This window comes from Gopherus flavomarginatus, chromosome 3 (assembly GCF_025201925.1).
Source record: "Gopherus flavomarginatus isolate rGopFla2 chromosome 3, rGopFla2.mat.asm, whole genome shotgun sequence".
Taxonomy (NCBI): domain Eukaryota; kingdom Metazoa; phylum Chordata; order Testudines; family Testudinidae; genus Gopherus; species Gopherus flavomarginatus.
The window spans coordinates 194,111,705-194,126,056 of NC_066619.1; the positions used below are offsets into that span (position 1 = coordinate 194,111,705).

The 14,352-nt window shown below is 39.2% G+C and overlaps 1 protein-coding gene across 1 annotated transcript in view; it reads left to right on the forward strand.

Moving 5' to 3' along the window:
* NAA15 (N-alpha-acetyltransferase 15, NatA auxiliary subunit) overlaps positions 1-9,667 on the forward strand; it is a 60,979-nt gene extending 51,312 nt beyond the window's left edge. Inside the window, exons 18-20 of the mRNA XM_050946323.1 lie at positions 1,907-2,050; positions 4,644-4,741; positions 8,206-9,667. Of these exons, the coding sequence (XP_050802280.1) occupies positions 1,907-2,050; positions 4,644-4,741; positions 8,206-8,406 (443 nt within the window). The 3' untranslated portion in view covers positions 8,407-9,667. The remainder of the gene's footprint in view (positions 1-1,906; positions 2,051-4,643; positions 4,742-8,205) is intronic.
* Positions 9,668-14,352: the final 4,685 nt, after the last annotated feature.

The window sequence follows — 14,352 nt, forward strand, 5'->3', positions numbered from 1 at the left end:
AATCCCGGAGTGCTTTTGAGAAGCACAGCTCTAGCAGGCCCTCCAGTATTGTCTGTGAAGGACAGGGAAGCCCAGGACATACATTCCTTTAGAATGGCACCATCTATATCAGACTTACCATCAGTGTCTTCTCACTTGGCACCGTCAGTCACAGGAAAATTGAAGCACCAGGCGCTTCGTCCTGGCTCCAGATCAAAGGTATTGTCCACCTCAACTGCTGCATCAGTACTGACCCACTTGGTACTGCAGGGATTCTGCTAATCCAGAGACATGCCAGGTTTAGATGATCCAGAGTCCCCACTTCTTAGAGGTACTGAATGACTCCCAGTATTGAGACCCCGGTCTTTGGCTTATCATTGCTTCCCAGTACTGCAAGATTTTCTGTCTTTTTCTACCCCGCCTCCCCATTGGAGGACACCAAGGAGGAGGATGGAGACCTTCAGTCAGTCTCCTCATCAGTGCAGGGTTCCCCTCCACATCCATACAGTAACCCATACTTTGACAAGGATCCTTACCCGCAACAGGGATGGAGAGATCAGTATTGTGTGCCGCCCCCTCCCCCTTGGGATCAAAAACAGTTTGCCAGGTCTTCAGCTCCATTGCGCTGAGAAGCTAGGGCTAAACAATCTGCTCTAGTGCTTGGTGTTCTCGATATCTGCTTGCACATCCTTCCAAAGGGTCTAGGCGGTGCTAAGACTGCACCCCAAGTTCATACCTAAGGTAGTCTCAGATTTGTACCTTACTTTGCCAGTGTTCTTCCCGAAATCTCACGCAATAGGAGAGAAGAAACTACACATGTTGGACACACGTCCAGAGCATTTACTATATTACTTTAATAGGACCTGATCCATTTTAGCTGTCTCCCTTCCTCTTTGTGGCCTGTTCTGGTCCATCCAAAGGCCAAGCCATCTCATCACAGAGAGTCTTCAAGTGGATTGCGCAATGCATTTCCATCTTGTACCATGCTCAAAGAAGACAGAATGATACTTACCCAACAGTATTTGTGGTTCTTTGAGATGTTGTAGTCAGTGTAGGTCTCCATAACCTGCCCTCCATCCCCGCTTTTCGGTGTCTTTAGCTGTCACTGGCTTCGAATTGCGAGGGAACTGAGGGAGGGTCGTAGCTGCCCCACCTTTTATGCCAGGGGTCCCCAACGCCGTGCCCGTGGGTGCCATGGCACCAGCTGGGGCATCTATATGCACCCGCCTACTGGCCGCTGGACAGGCAGCCACCACAATGCCACCGAGAAGTGGCAACGTCAAGAAGTGTTGCTGCCGAAATTTCAGCAGTGACACCTCTTGATGACGCTACTTCTTGGGGGCATTTCAGTGGCGATGCTTCTAGGTGTTGCCGCTTCTCAGCGGCATTTCGGAGGCTAGTCGTCCGGCACCCGCCACACGGAAAGGTTGGGGACCACTGCTTTATGTCTTTGTACAACATGTGCGCCCTTGACAGACACTGCTACTTAAATTTCTGGTCTTGGGTGCATGAGATGTATGCACATTGTACAGTAGGATCCACACTGCCTACAACATCTCAAAGAACCAGTTATTGTAGAATAAATCGCTATTATTTTTGTCAATTTCTGGGTACCAGCAATTGTTATAGTATTTGGCATCTCTATAATGGTGACCTTTACCCTCAATATAATCTGTAAAAGCACAGTTTGCAATGCTTTGTCTGTAAAGTCTTGTTAGTGATAAAGTATAAAGAGGAAAAAATAGAATGTCTTGCTTATTTACCTTTCTTCATCTTAATGAATTTTCAGTTGACACTGATTTCTTTCAATTACACTAATATAAAAATGGCGGGTGATATTATTCAAGTCAATTATATTTTGCTGTGATTAATGGTAGAAAGTATCCATATTTGTGTTAAAAGATTTTTTTCTTTTTTTACCCAATAGTATCTGAAAGTAAAGATCTACCTGATACAGTTAGAACAGTGTTAAATCAAGAAATGAATCGGCTTTTTGGGGCAACTAATCCAAAGAACTTCAATGAAGCTTTCCTTAAAAAGAACTATGACTCACTACCCCATAGGTTATCAGGTACTTTTGTTTTTGTTATTTCTAAATTGTTTCCTGTTTCTGTGGATTTACCTCAAGAACCCTTATCTTTCTCTTCCTCTTTCCCACTTCCTGTGCTCTCATAGCATTGGCCCCTCTCTGTTCCCACACTGTAGGTGTGATAGGCTGCGTTTTCCATCTGGAATGGCTTTCTTGTATCCATTTAAATTCTCAGTTGAAAACAACTTTTTCTCCTTGCCTATGTGTATATATATATATATCTTAATAGTCTCCCTGTATGCCTCAATTCTTGGCTGCACTGTGTAAAAAATCTTCGTATCACCTCTGGCCCATAGACATTTCTGGCATAAGTGAAGTGTCATGAAAGATCTTTTAATGCTAACTGTTTAACTCTGTAAAATGTTTTGGGATACGGTTTATATGAATGACACTTTACAAAAGAATTGTATATTTTTGATTCATTAAATTTAAAATATCCTGGGGATGGGAAGTTCCCATTAAATGGAAAAACTTAATAAGGTGAAACACTATATCGGCAAGCTTTCTTCCTAATTCTAGCAATAATTCATTGATTTTAAAATCAAAGTGATTCTTCAATGCTGGTTTTCTGTTTCTGAAATTGTTGGATTAAATTTGTTGCAAATCAGAGATTACAACTGCAAATGGTATTGGCAACAAGTGGTATTTGATCAAAAGAGATAAATAATAGTGGGTCCAGTAGTCTAAATATGCTGCACTTAAAGATTCAGGCAGCTACCATCTCTACTGTAGATCTGCAATGTAGAGTTCTCAACATAAGTGTTGATGTGTCACGGAAGATCTTCTGCTGCAGTTTGACTCAAACATTGTCTGAATTGATTGGCTCCAGTAGGGCAGGAACCTGTAGAATAGTCTGTAGCCACTAGAGAAAACACGCACACTTAACCAGGAATTCCAGCCAGGTGTCCTGAGTCTGTATATTCTTCTTCTGTCAGCGAATAGCTGTGAAACTCACTGGCAAAGTGTCTCATCCCCTTTAGTGGCTGTTCCATATAGACAATAACAGTCTACTGTATTGCTACCAGTTACACCATTAGCTGAAGAGGTGGATGTCCATGCTGTATGTCTAAAGGTCTCAGTCTTTTCTGATGACCCAAGATGAGGATCAGTGTGATTCCATGTGATGGAATTTCTTTTTTTAAGGGGTGCTTTGTTTTGTTTTTAGTTACAACAGTTTTGTCCTTGATCTCTTTGTGCCTTATTTCCCAAGTTGTATGAATGCCACCTAATCTCACAGGGGTGTTGGAAAGATAAATTCATTGTTTGTGAAGTACTCAGATAGTATGGTGAACTCAGGATACACACTCACCAGGAGATTAATAATTTTTTATTCAGTGCAGGATTTAGATGATTTACATTCAGTGTGTGGTAGGTCCCTTATTTTTTGAGGAGGATAAACTGAAATACTGAATAAATACTCATTTACTGTATGAAGCAGGGGTCCTGAGGAAAATGTAATATAATCTTGATAAATGGTTATTATGTATATGCACAAGAGGCCAAACTAAGGTTGCATGGGCAGCATGGATTCTGTCAATTTGGAACTTTTGAGTGCTTTGAGTGGTTGACTTTTGAAAGGAAACATTCTTTTAATGTAGTTTTTTAATATTTAATATTCTTTTAATGTAGTTTATTAAAGCATTAAAGTTAACACAATACACGATGATAGAAATGCTAAAAGTGGATGATTTGTAATAGCTGTGGGAAGCCAAATTTGAGTTTCTTCATGTATGTCTGAAATGTCAACCATAGTATTATATTAATGCAGGTTTCCTAAAATGTGTTAAAATGTTTAGTGCGGGTGAAACATCTCCAAGGTGCAGACAGTAATTTGAAGCATACAAACCTCCACTTTTCCTGCAGAGTGGCATAAAGAGTTGGCCTTCTCATCAGGGCATTATTCCCTTGACCTCACCAGTAGAACCCCGTGGTGCTGGAACAATTTTTATAGTGGAGGCGCTGAAGGTGGCAACCATGTATTTGGGTTGTTGTTACTACTTGAGGCCAGCACCCTCACCAACCCTAGTTCCAGCACCTGTGGTAGAACTTTCCTTCTTAATCTTCCATGTTTACTTCTGCCTAGTAGTTTGTCATCCAGTTATTAGGTGTCCTCATTTTTCAAGTCATGGTTTACTATAGCACCCTTTCCCAATGGTGATTACATATTCTAGTGGCTGCTGCATTACAACATGGGCTGTGGTGATGCAGGATTCCCAACACAGCCCTGACATTGTGCCTCAGCTTTGATCTAGAGGGGCCACCACTAGCATTTAGAGGTTAGTACATTCTCTGTGCCTATTTTGTATTTTGAAACCACAACCAAGTTTGCCAATCTTAATTTGTTTTATGTAGAATCGTATGTATTTAAAAATAGACATAGTGCACCCATCTGTTTACTCTAATATGGAGAACATTGAACATAAGACTCCAATTGGTAATCCTTTTGTGCCAGTTTTGAACTTTGATCTAGAACTCAGTAACCCATTTTTTTTCAGAGCTGTGCAATCTTTATTTTGTGTAATATAGACTTGTTTGACTCGATGTTATGCTGAAGAAAATTTTTTTTCTCTTGTAGCTGCCAAAATGGTATACTATTTGGATCCTTCCAGTCAGAAAAGAGCAGTGGAGCTGGCAACATCCCTCGATGAATCTCTTACCAACAGGAATCTTCAGGTAAAGAGTGGAGATTTTTTTGGAACCTGAGTTTGTCTCTTCTAGAGAATTGGCACCAGGAGTGTTGTTCCTGTGTTTTGTCTCCCTGCTGTATTAGCCCCCTTAAACTTTTTGGTTCTGTAAGCGATATCGTTTTGGTTGTTTGGGAAGTTTTAGATTGTATTAGACAGTTGGTACATCCATAATCTGTGTATTTAATGGTATTCTGCAGATGGGCAGAAATCCTGACTTTAGGATCCTTTTGTCAGTCATAAAAACTGTTAAAATAGCTTCTTTCCCATCTTAACTGTTTTTGCCACAGACTTAGGAATATTTTATCCTGCCTTTCTAGGGGCATATGGACTTGGAATCTGTGAAATTCTCTCTCTCTTTCAGGAAGAAATAATATAGGAAAGAATTAGGACAATGTGTATCTGATGACTGAAAATCTAGTATTGGGACCTCAGATAAAGGTCATTATAATTGCAGCTATTTTAAACAAATCAGAATGGAGAGATCAAAACTGTCTGGATTAATTCCTCTGAATTTCCTCTTTTCTCCTCTATCTTTCAATGCTAGTGACACTTACTAGACACTTGACACTCATAGTTGCTGGAACTAGAGGTGTGAGGGGGGTGCTGCAGCACCCCCTAGCTTGAAGTGGTTTCCATTATATGCAGGGTTTACAGTTTTTGGTTCGGTGGCTCTCAGCACCCCTTCTATGCAAAAAAATTTCCAGCACTCCTGCACTTACTAGAAAATGTGATTCTTCAAAGGCTGTTCCCTTTTCAGTATGCTCCTTGGCTCTTGCTTCTAGTGCTTGACTGAAATGCCCATAGCTCAAAAAGCTGAGCCATTAGGTTCTAGCATTGTATATAACCTCAGCAGCAGAACCCAAGTGCCTCTTGTGCTGCCAGCTGTCCAGTTCCTTTCTTACTACTGAGATCAGTGTCCATCAGTTGTTGTAGCAGACCTGTCTCTTCACATTCTAGGAAGAAAAAACTCAGGTATTCTACAGCGGAATTCATATACTTACTATAGAACTTAATGCTGTTTCATGTTAAACTAAAAATAAACCATTTATCAGCATCACGTCAACAGTTTCTTATTCCCAGTATAGTAGACTAGCTGTGGAGTTGAGTTTTTTCAGTATAATTGTCCTAAAATAGAAAATGTTTTTCATTGATAATTTGAGAATACTCTTTACAGAACTGCTAGCTACACATGGAGGAGTTGATGCTTTCCAGCATTGTGGTACTATTTTCTTAACCAGTGAAGGGAAGTCTGATTCTGAATTTTAGTGACTTAATGATTGCTTGCATTAAAAACAGACTAAGAATACACTGAATAGCCACTTGAAGGGTAGGATTAATTACAGTATTCTCATCATCCAAGGCCACTAATTATCAGGAAGTCACACATCTTAAATACCCATAGCCTAATAGTTCCAACAATTAGCAGTAAATAGAAATTGGATTTTGAGCTACTTTGTGTAATCTTGAACTCACATGAAGATCCTTATTCTTTTCAGTGACTGCAGCCTGCAGAGAGAGTGGATCAGTTCGAGAATTCTTTAATTGCTTTGTAGACCATTGAGCTGGAGCCCAGGCTCCGGGACCTTTCCCCCTCTTGAGGTGCCCGAGCCCAAAGATCTATGCCATAGTTAAACAGCTCTATAGCCTAAGCCCCTCAAGCCTGAGTCAGCTGGCATGGGCCAGCCATGGATGTTTCATGGCAGTGTAGACATACCCTTTGAATCTATCATTATAAAGCAGGGTTTCTAATCCTTTAATCATTCTTGTGGCTCTTCTCTGAACCCTTTCCAAAGTATCAGCATCCTTGAACTGTGGGCACCAGAACTGGACACAGTATTCAAGCAGCAGTTGCACCAATATCAAGTACAGAGGTGAAATAACTCTACTCCTATCAAGAATTCCCTGTTCATGCCTCCCAGGATTCTGTGAGCTCTTTTGGCCACAGCATCACAGTGGGAGCTCATGTTCACCTGATTATCCACCACAACCCCCAAATTTATTTGTCGTTGCATCCCAGGATAGAGTCCCCCATCCTGTAAGTATGGCCTACGTTCTTTGTTCATAGATGTATACATTTATATTTAGCCATAGTCAAATGCATATTGTTTGCTTGCATCTAGTATATCAAGAGGTCTAGACCACTCTGAATCAGTGACCCATCCTTTTCATTTTTATCGCTCCCTCAATTTCTGTGTCATCTGGAAACATTATCAGTGATGATTTTATTTTCTTCCAGGTCATTGATAAAAATGTTAAGTAGCATAGGGCTAAGAACCAGTCTCTGTGTGATCCCACTGGAGAAACACCCACTTGATGATTCCCCTTTTGTAATTACATTGTGAAACTTATCAGTGAGCCGGTTTTTAATCCATTCAGTGTGTGCCATGTTCATTTTATATCAGTCTAGTTTTTTAATCACAATATTGTGTGATATCAGAAGCCTGACTATATTATGTAAACACTATTACCTGTATCAACCAAACTTGTAATTTCATCAATAAAGATATCATATTGGTTTCACAGGATGTACTTTCTATAACTCATGGTGATTGACATGAATTATATTACCCTTTAACTCCTTATTAATTATCAGCTGCTCCATTATCTTGCCTAGGATCAATGTCAGACTGACAGGCCTATAATTACCCAAGTCATCCCATTTACCCTTTTTAACAAATGTAGGGAAACTACATGGAGTTTTCAAATACTCATAAAGAATTATTGCTTGAATTCAGCCTCATAATACAAATCTAGATTTTTGCCACCAGTGTTATGTCTTAGAATTATGAATGCTCCACCTGTTATACCTTCCAGATGTTTTATTTATTTAGTGGATGGCTTTATAATTTGCAAACAGTTCTCCACAGTTTTCTCTATACTGTCATTCTTCTGTATCTTTTCCCTGTGTGGTTATCAAGGTGTCTTCATAATTGTACAGTTCAAATATTTAGGAAACAATACTTCTGGTTTCATCTAGAATCATTGTGTAGGTAAAGCTAGAAACAAAATTTAAATCATATGCTTTATCACTGGAATTGCTGACCTCTGGAATTGTGTGGTGTTGACACTTTGATGCTCTTCCAGTTTTTTCTGCCAGCAAAGTCAACAAAGTGAAGTGATAATTATTTGTGTTAAAAGACTCTCTGCAACTAGTAGGGCTAGAAACTTCACTTTACTTGATACTTTGACTCTAGAGAGTAAATTTAGTATTTTTACAATGTGCTATAAGAAGGCTTTTGCATCTGTGCCCTTAAACTAAGTCTACAAATGTTCGTACAACTTTCTCAAATATGTATAATGTTCTGTATATGTATTTATTTAAAAAAATACACATTTGAGAGTAGGGCAGAAGCTAGAAAATAACTATATATTCAGAAGTATTATCTTTTAATGAGTGTCATAGATAAATATTTATAAGAAGATTTAACACTTTGTTTTTGTTTTAATTAGACTTGTATGGAGGTATTAGAAGCTTTGAGTGATGGTAGCCTGGGAGACTGTAAAGAAGCAGCTGAAACTTACAGAGCGAATTGTCATAAGCTTTTCCCTTATGCTTTGGCTTTCATGCCCCCTGGATATGAAGAGGATATGAAGATCACAGTTAATGGAGATAGTTCTGCAGAAACTGAAGAACTGGCCAATGAAATATGAACAACTTTGTTTAAAAAAAGAAGAGAGAGAATGGAATAACATTGGTCCATATCTGGTGTATAATATTTTTGTCACGCACCTGCTGAATTGTTCTAACTTACACAGAGAAAGGAAGGAGTAAAAATGTTGCCTTCAAATAGTTTTACTTTTTTTATCCTGCTGACAAAGTATATATATAAAATATCTAACATATTACTGGATATAGGTTGTTCAGTTTCTTAAGAAAAATTAAAAGCTGCTAAAATTGAAGAAAAAAAAAACCCTTATCCTTACCTACCTACCCCATGTTTTTAAACTAATTTATATGAAATCTGGAGGCTCATAACCCTCAGAGCAGGTGTGTGGCAGAAATATTACTTTAAATTTGTCTTGTGAGATTACTATTATCTCAGACAGCAAAAACGCTGTTCTAGCACTGGATTCTTTCACTGAGCACAAAGAGTTGTTGAGGCTTTAGCATCTGACTGATTTTGATATGGAGATGATTCTATTCATAGGAAGTATTCATTGTGAATCACTATTTACAGAGAAACCTACAACATACATGTGATGTTGTAGAGACGGAACATACAGATACCAAGCAGAGTTAAGAAACATAGGGTGTTCAGTAAGCTTGTTGTGTCTCCGAAGTTCACTGTACACGATCAGTTTAGTGTTCTTGCACCACAGTTTTTAACTGAAGGAACCAGTTAGAACAATCTCTTCATTTTAATTAAACTTGAAAAGAAAGAACACTGCTGGTTTTGAGATGAACCTCATAGCATAGTTTGGCCAAACTTGTTAAAACTGTAATGCAAGAACCAAATGAAATTATGCACTGTGATGTGGCACCAACTAATTAGAAAGATAGTGTGCATTTTTCACATAGAGTGAAAACAAAATGAGAACATACTGTGGCTTGAAGTTACAAAGAGCGAACTCCTGACTACCATTTTATGACTGATCAAGAGACTAATAGTTTAAAACCTCAGCAGGCCTTGTTCACGTTATGCAGAGAAAAACAAGTGCTGCAGTTTAGATACCTCTGGAACTTTTACACAGTGTCACAGGTTTGTAATACTTGAAGCCCTACATTTCTAAGAATATATTTCTTGCTCAGTTGTTTCAGGCAAACTCAAGACTTTGTAACTTTTAAGGGGCCCAAGATTTTTTTTTTTTTTTCAAATAACAGACCAGCTTCTTATTCCTGCAGTTACATATGTAATTTCCTTTGTCAAACATAAGGTACCAAATATAATGCAATAAAATGTTTTGAAAAACAGTTGTGTGAATATTTTAACCAGTCTGTGTTGGACTTTGTAAATTACTGGATGAAGAGAGAGGTGCAGTTCAGAGTTGATTTAATATGCTGTTCAGTTCCACTGTTAATGTGTCACTGCTGATGGGTGGACTTTGATTGTATATTAAGTGCTAATGCATTATATATTAGTGCTTAGTATCAGGAAATCCAGTAGTACAAAATGCATTACTACTTGACTTCAGAATACCAACAACAAAGGTTATGCTGACAGCTGTTGTGGACTGCAATTCATCACTTGCAAAATAAAGTTCAAGCCACCTGCATTAATGGTATAGATGAGAGAGTGCCCAAATGCTTTTATGGACCTTAAAGCAATGAAAAAATTGACCACAGGCTAAAAAGTCAGTGCCTTCTTTGCAATATTTCAATTACAGAATATCATCATTAAGTGAAAGTATAAATTGTATCTTTTTTCGTATTGTGGAATTTAATGATTGACACTTTGTATAATTGTGGCCTTTAGGGGGGCTACTTTTTCTCTAACCCTCCTCTTAAAATAGGAAGGGCAATTTTTACTATTGATTTTTTCCATGTAATGCATTCAGCACCACTTATATGCATGCTTTTCATGGATACAGACTTATCCTTGTATATGCAAATAGTGTAGTTCATGTTGTAAATGTTGTGAAATGTAAGATGCTTTGCCATATTTGTGTTTTAATCTGCCGGGCTTTCAGGAACTTAAATACCTTGGAAACTTTTTAACTGACTCTGAGACTGGTGCTGATGTATAGATCCTGACCCCTCCTTCAGACCAAGATATTTGGACTACACCTCTTCTGCAAATACTGAAGGCAATTCAGCCTTGTCCATAGGGGTCTGAGTTTTGGCCATGCTGTTCAACCCTCATGCCACTTTCTGTGCCTCTGGTACTGTAGACAGGCAGTTCTGTGTTCCTGCCTTTTCATAGCTAATTGTGAGTCAGCAGGGAGCAAAATCTTTTCTCCCCTCATTCTTTCCATTCTGGGCTCTGCTGTGTGAATGGGATCACCCTCTAAACTCATTCTCTGTATTTGTTTTCTCTTCATCCGGCAAAACAGGGCAAGCCAAAAGCCAAGAGGCACTCCATCACCTTCACTCTGCCAGGGGGTTCAATCGATATGGCTTGTTTGGGTCTCTGTCTCCCCACACACACATTAGCTGAGGTTACTAGAGACAGCGCCACACCGTCTCTGTTCAAAGCTTCACCCCGATCAATCCTTCAGGCACAGTGGTTCATGATAAACAAAGAGCTCTCTGATCTGCTCACGGAGGACTGTGCACCTGCAAGGCAAGACAAGCTAAAGTAATTTTCCCTATGTAAAGAAGGCTTTTAAGATCCCAGCACTAATCTTTGAAGTATCATGGAACCAAGTGTGTCATCCATCCATCTTTACCTGTAGCTTCTATATGTTCTTTCATGCATAGAGCATACTTCATGGACAGGAACGTATTGAGAACTGCTGGGATTCAAGTTTTGGAACCATTTCCAGCAAGAAATGCAGAGAAAAGTGAAACAGTCATCCAGAATAATTCATTCCTTCAGCTGGTGGTACCAAAGCGCCCCCACTGATAGTAGGAGCCCACCTTCCTATTCTGGACCCCAAAATACTCAGTATCGACACCAGTCTTTCAAGGTGAGGACCACACCAAGGGCATCACAATACACAGAACATGGTCAAGGTCAGGAGGACTTCAGAACCTAGAGATAGCAGCAGTTGGGTTGGCTCTTCGAGATGTCCAGTATCACCTGAGGAAGGACCACTTGGTTCAATCAGACAATGACGGTCACAGCATACATGGTATAAGAAGCTGAAGTCTAAATGTCAAAGCCAAGCAGGCTCTTTTCCTGCCAGAAGATCACCTAGTGTGCCTCAGGGTAAACTTGATACAAAGGAGAGGAGACTTGATACAAAAGATGACATAGTTGTCACCAGATAAATAAAGTGGTCCCTGGGAGCTAGCCAAAATGCAAAGGGTGAGACTTTTCACACGAGAAGCAGACCAAATTTCATTGGGAACAAAAATTGCAGAATAGGTTGTCTGTGCTTTCCCCTGAAGTTCCAACACCCAAAAAGAAAGCACAAGAGAAAAGCAGGAAAATATCTTAGAACGAATCAATTCAGGAATCCATCTTTGTTTCCTTCTGTCTTAGATGCCTTTGAAAACATCCAAGTACTGCATAGCTAGATGCATCAAGTGCTGCAATATTGAGTTCCATTACACCGCTGATAAACGAATTTGAGAGAAAAACAGAGCCCATGCAACACATTCCATGGTGGCATCCTGAATAAAAAGGGTATCTGTTTCCTCTGTGGTGGAAAATAAAGTTTCATCTTCCATCAATTCTTACAGTACTACATTCTTCAGCAGGGAGCTGCTCCAAGCAGTGATCTCAAAATCGATTAATACTACCAATTGTAGGGAAACATAGAACATTTCCCCGTTTGTATCTTCCTCTCTCACCTTCATTTTTTCTTTCTGCTTGCTACATAAATATGTATGACTAAGGCAAAAATCAGCAAATAGAGTGGAAAAACTGTCACTTGATCATCCTTTCTGGAATTTACCCTCTTCTATCCGTCCTATCCACATTATTGAGATCTATACCACGGCTTTGTCATGCCTTGTACATATAATTAACAACAATGCTATTTAAAGTTTAATAAGTAAAAGGTTCAAACATAAAGCTAAGACCTTTTCCTTTGATAAGATGTTTTCTTATAAAGCCACTATAACCAGTGCCAACTTCACTGCTAAATTACCATTGCAACAAGGATGGTTCTGCTGGGGTTGCCTGCCACCAGCCACACAAGTAGAAAACAGCTTGGTACAATATTGTGATCTAAATGTACTGAATTAAAATTAAACACTGAATTAAAACTCGCCCTTGCATGACTGATTTTAAAATGACTTCAGTTTGAACTTGCTTAGAAAGGTCTCTCTTTCTGTTCCTTGGGAGTAGGAAAAAAAATAAGACTCATAACTTGTGCTTTTGTAACTCATTTTCAACTGGGATCCAGTCTGCACTGGCAAAGTTGAGTTACTCTACAACTGACTTGTTGAGTGCACTGGAACGGTCCCAGACTACCTGTTTTATAAAGTTTATGGTGAGGGTGTATCGCTCTAATACAGCTTTAAGAGGAGATGACAAGGTAATTCTTCCAAGAACAGTTATCTTGAGTACTGGGCATGAATAAAACCTACTTACTTTAGCAAGCTCAACAAATATGGGGAAAAAGTTACATATATATATACTGCTGCAGGCATTTAAACATCTGTTTACTTGAACCCTCTGAAAATTAGGTTGACATAAGCATTACTGAGAAGTAATTTGACCTTCCTTGCCATAAAGAGATTAGAAGGAACATAGAAATTGCCATAGTAGATCAGACTCAAGGTCCATCTAGTCCACTATCCTGTCTCTGACAATGGCCAAACCCAGATGCTTCAGAAGAAGGTGCAAGAACGAACGAACACACACACACACACTCACTCACTCTCGTGATAATTCTGGATAGTCTTAAAATTCAAAAAGGGATTTTTATAAGGATCTCAAATTCTTGGCCTCAGTGACTAGTAGCTGATTTCCTTTAAATTAAACTTCAATACTATGATTGAACACCAAACCTGTGTATGGTGTTGAAATTTAAGGACTAACCTCAGTTCATTTCTCCCAACACTCAAATCAGTATTACAAGTATAGCTTATACCTGACATTGACAAGGCAGGTCTGTTTTGAAGTGAAATAGTTTAGTTGTACATCATGATAGTAAACATTTTTTTCAAACATCAATGGCCAAGGGTTTTGGGATCCTCTGAGGAAAGGTGGTGTAAATGTAGATAAATTGTAATAGCAATAAGGTGCAGTTCAGAGTGCAGATTCAGTTGTTAGTCATTAACTAAAGCTATGATCCAAGTTTGGGTAGATGGTATTGAACTGGGTGAATCTCATCTGTGACACTTTTAGAAATGTTTCAATTGCAGAATGTCTATTGGATCTTTTGAGGGACAAGAGTATAAATTGTCTTATCTGAATCTCATCATGTTTATGTTTCTTGGAAAGTAAAGCTACAGTGCATGAGCAAATCATCGATCTGATAACTTCTGGAGGGACTACATGCAGGGGCTCTTCCTCCAGAACATACAAGCAGCAATGAGAGTGGAAGAGAGAAGTTGGCAGGCAAGGGGCAGCTGACAGCCATGGCATGAAGTAGCACGGTCAAGATCCAGCTTTTAAGCTGATTTGTAAAAAATGCATTGTCAGTGTTTGTTGATATGAAAACGTAACTAAATCTGCTGGACCTGTAAACTTAGCCATGTTGCAGTAAGAAAACTGCAGGAGTGTGTACCATTTTTCAGTGGTGTGACAAAACAATTATATATTCACACAAATGCCTGCTTTCAGTGTTGATCTTCTGCGGTTTGTTTTGAAGGTTAAGAAGGGGGCTTGATGACCTGCAAGTCACATTATGGAGGGGGGCTTAGGGAGGATAGAGAGTAAGACAACCAGCTGAATTACAAGACAGTACATCAACAAGTTTGTAAGAAAGCTACACCACCATAACTCTAATAGTTTGCGACATGAGAAAAATCCAAGATGGTTTAGAATGGCTTTCCTAAGCTGCTTATAGTTCTAAGGCAAGGGTAGGCAACCTATGGCATGT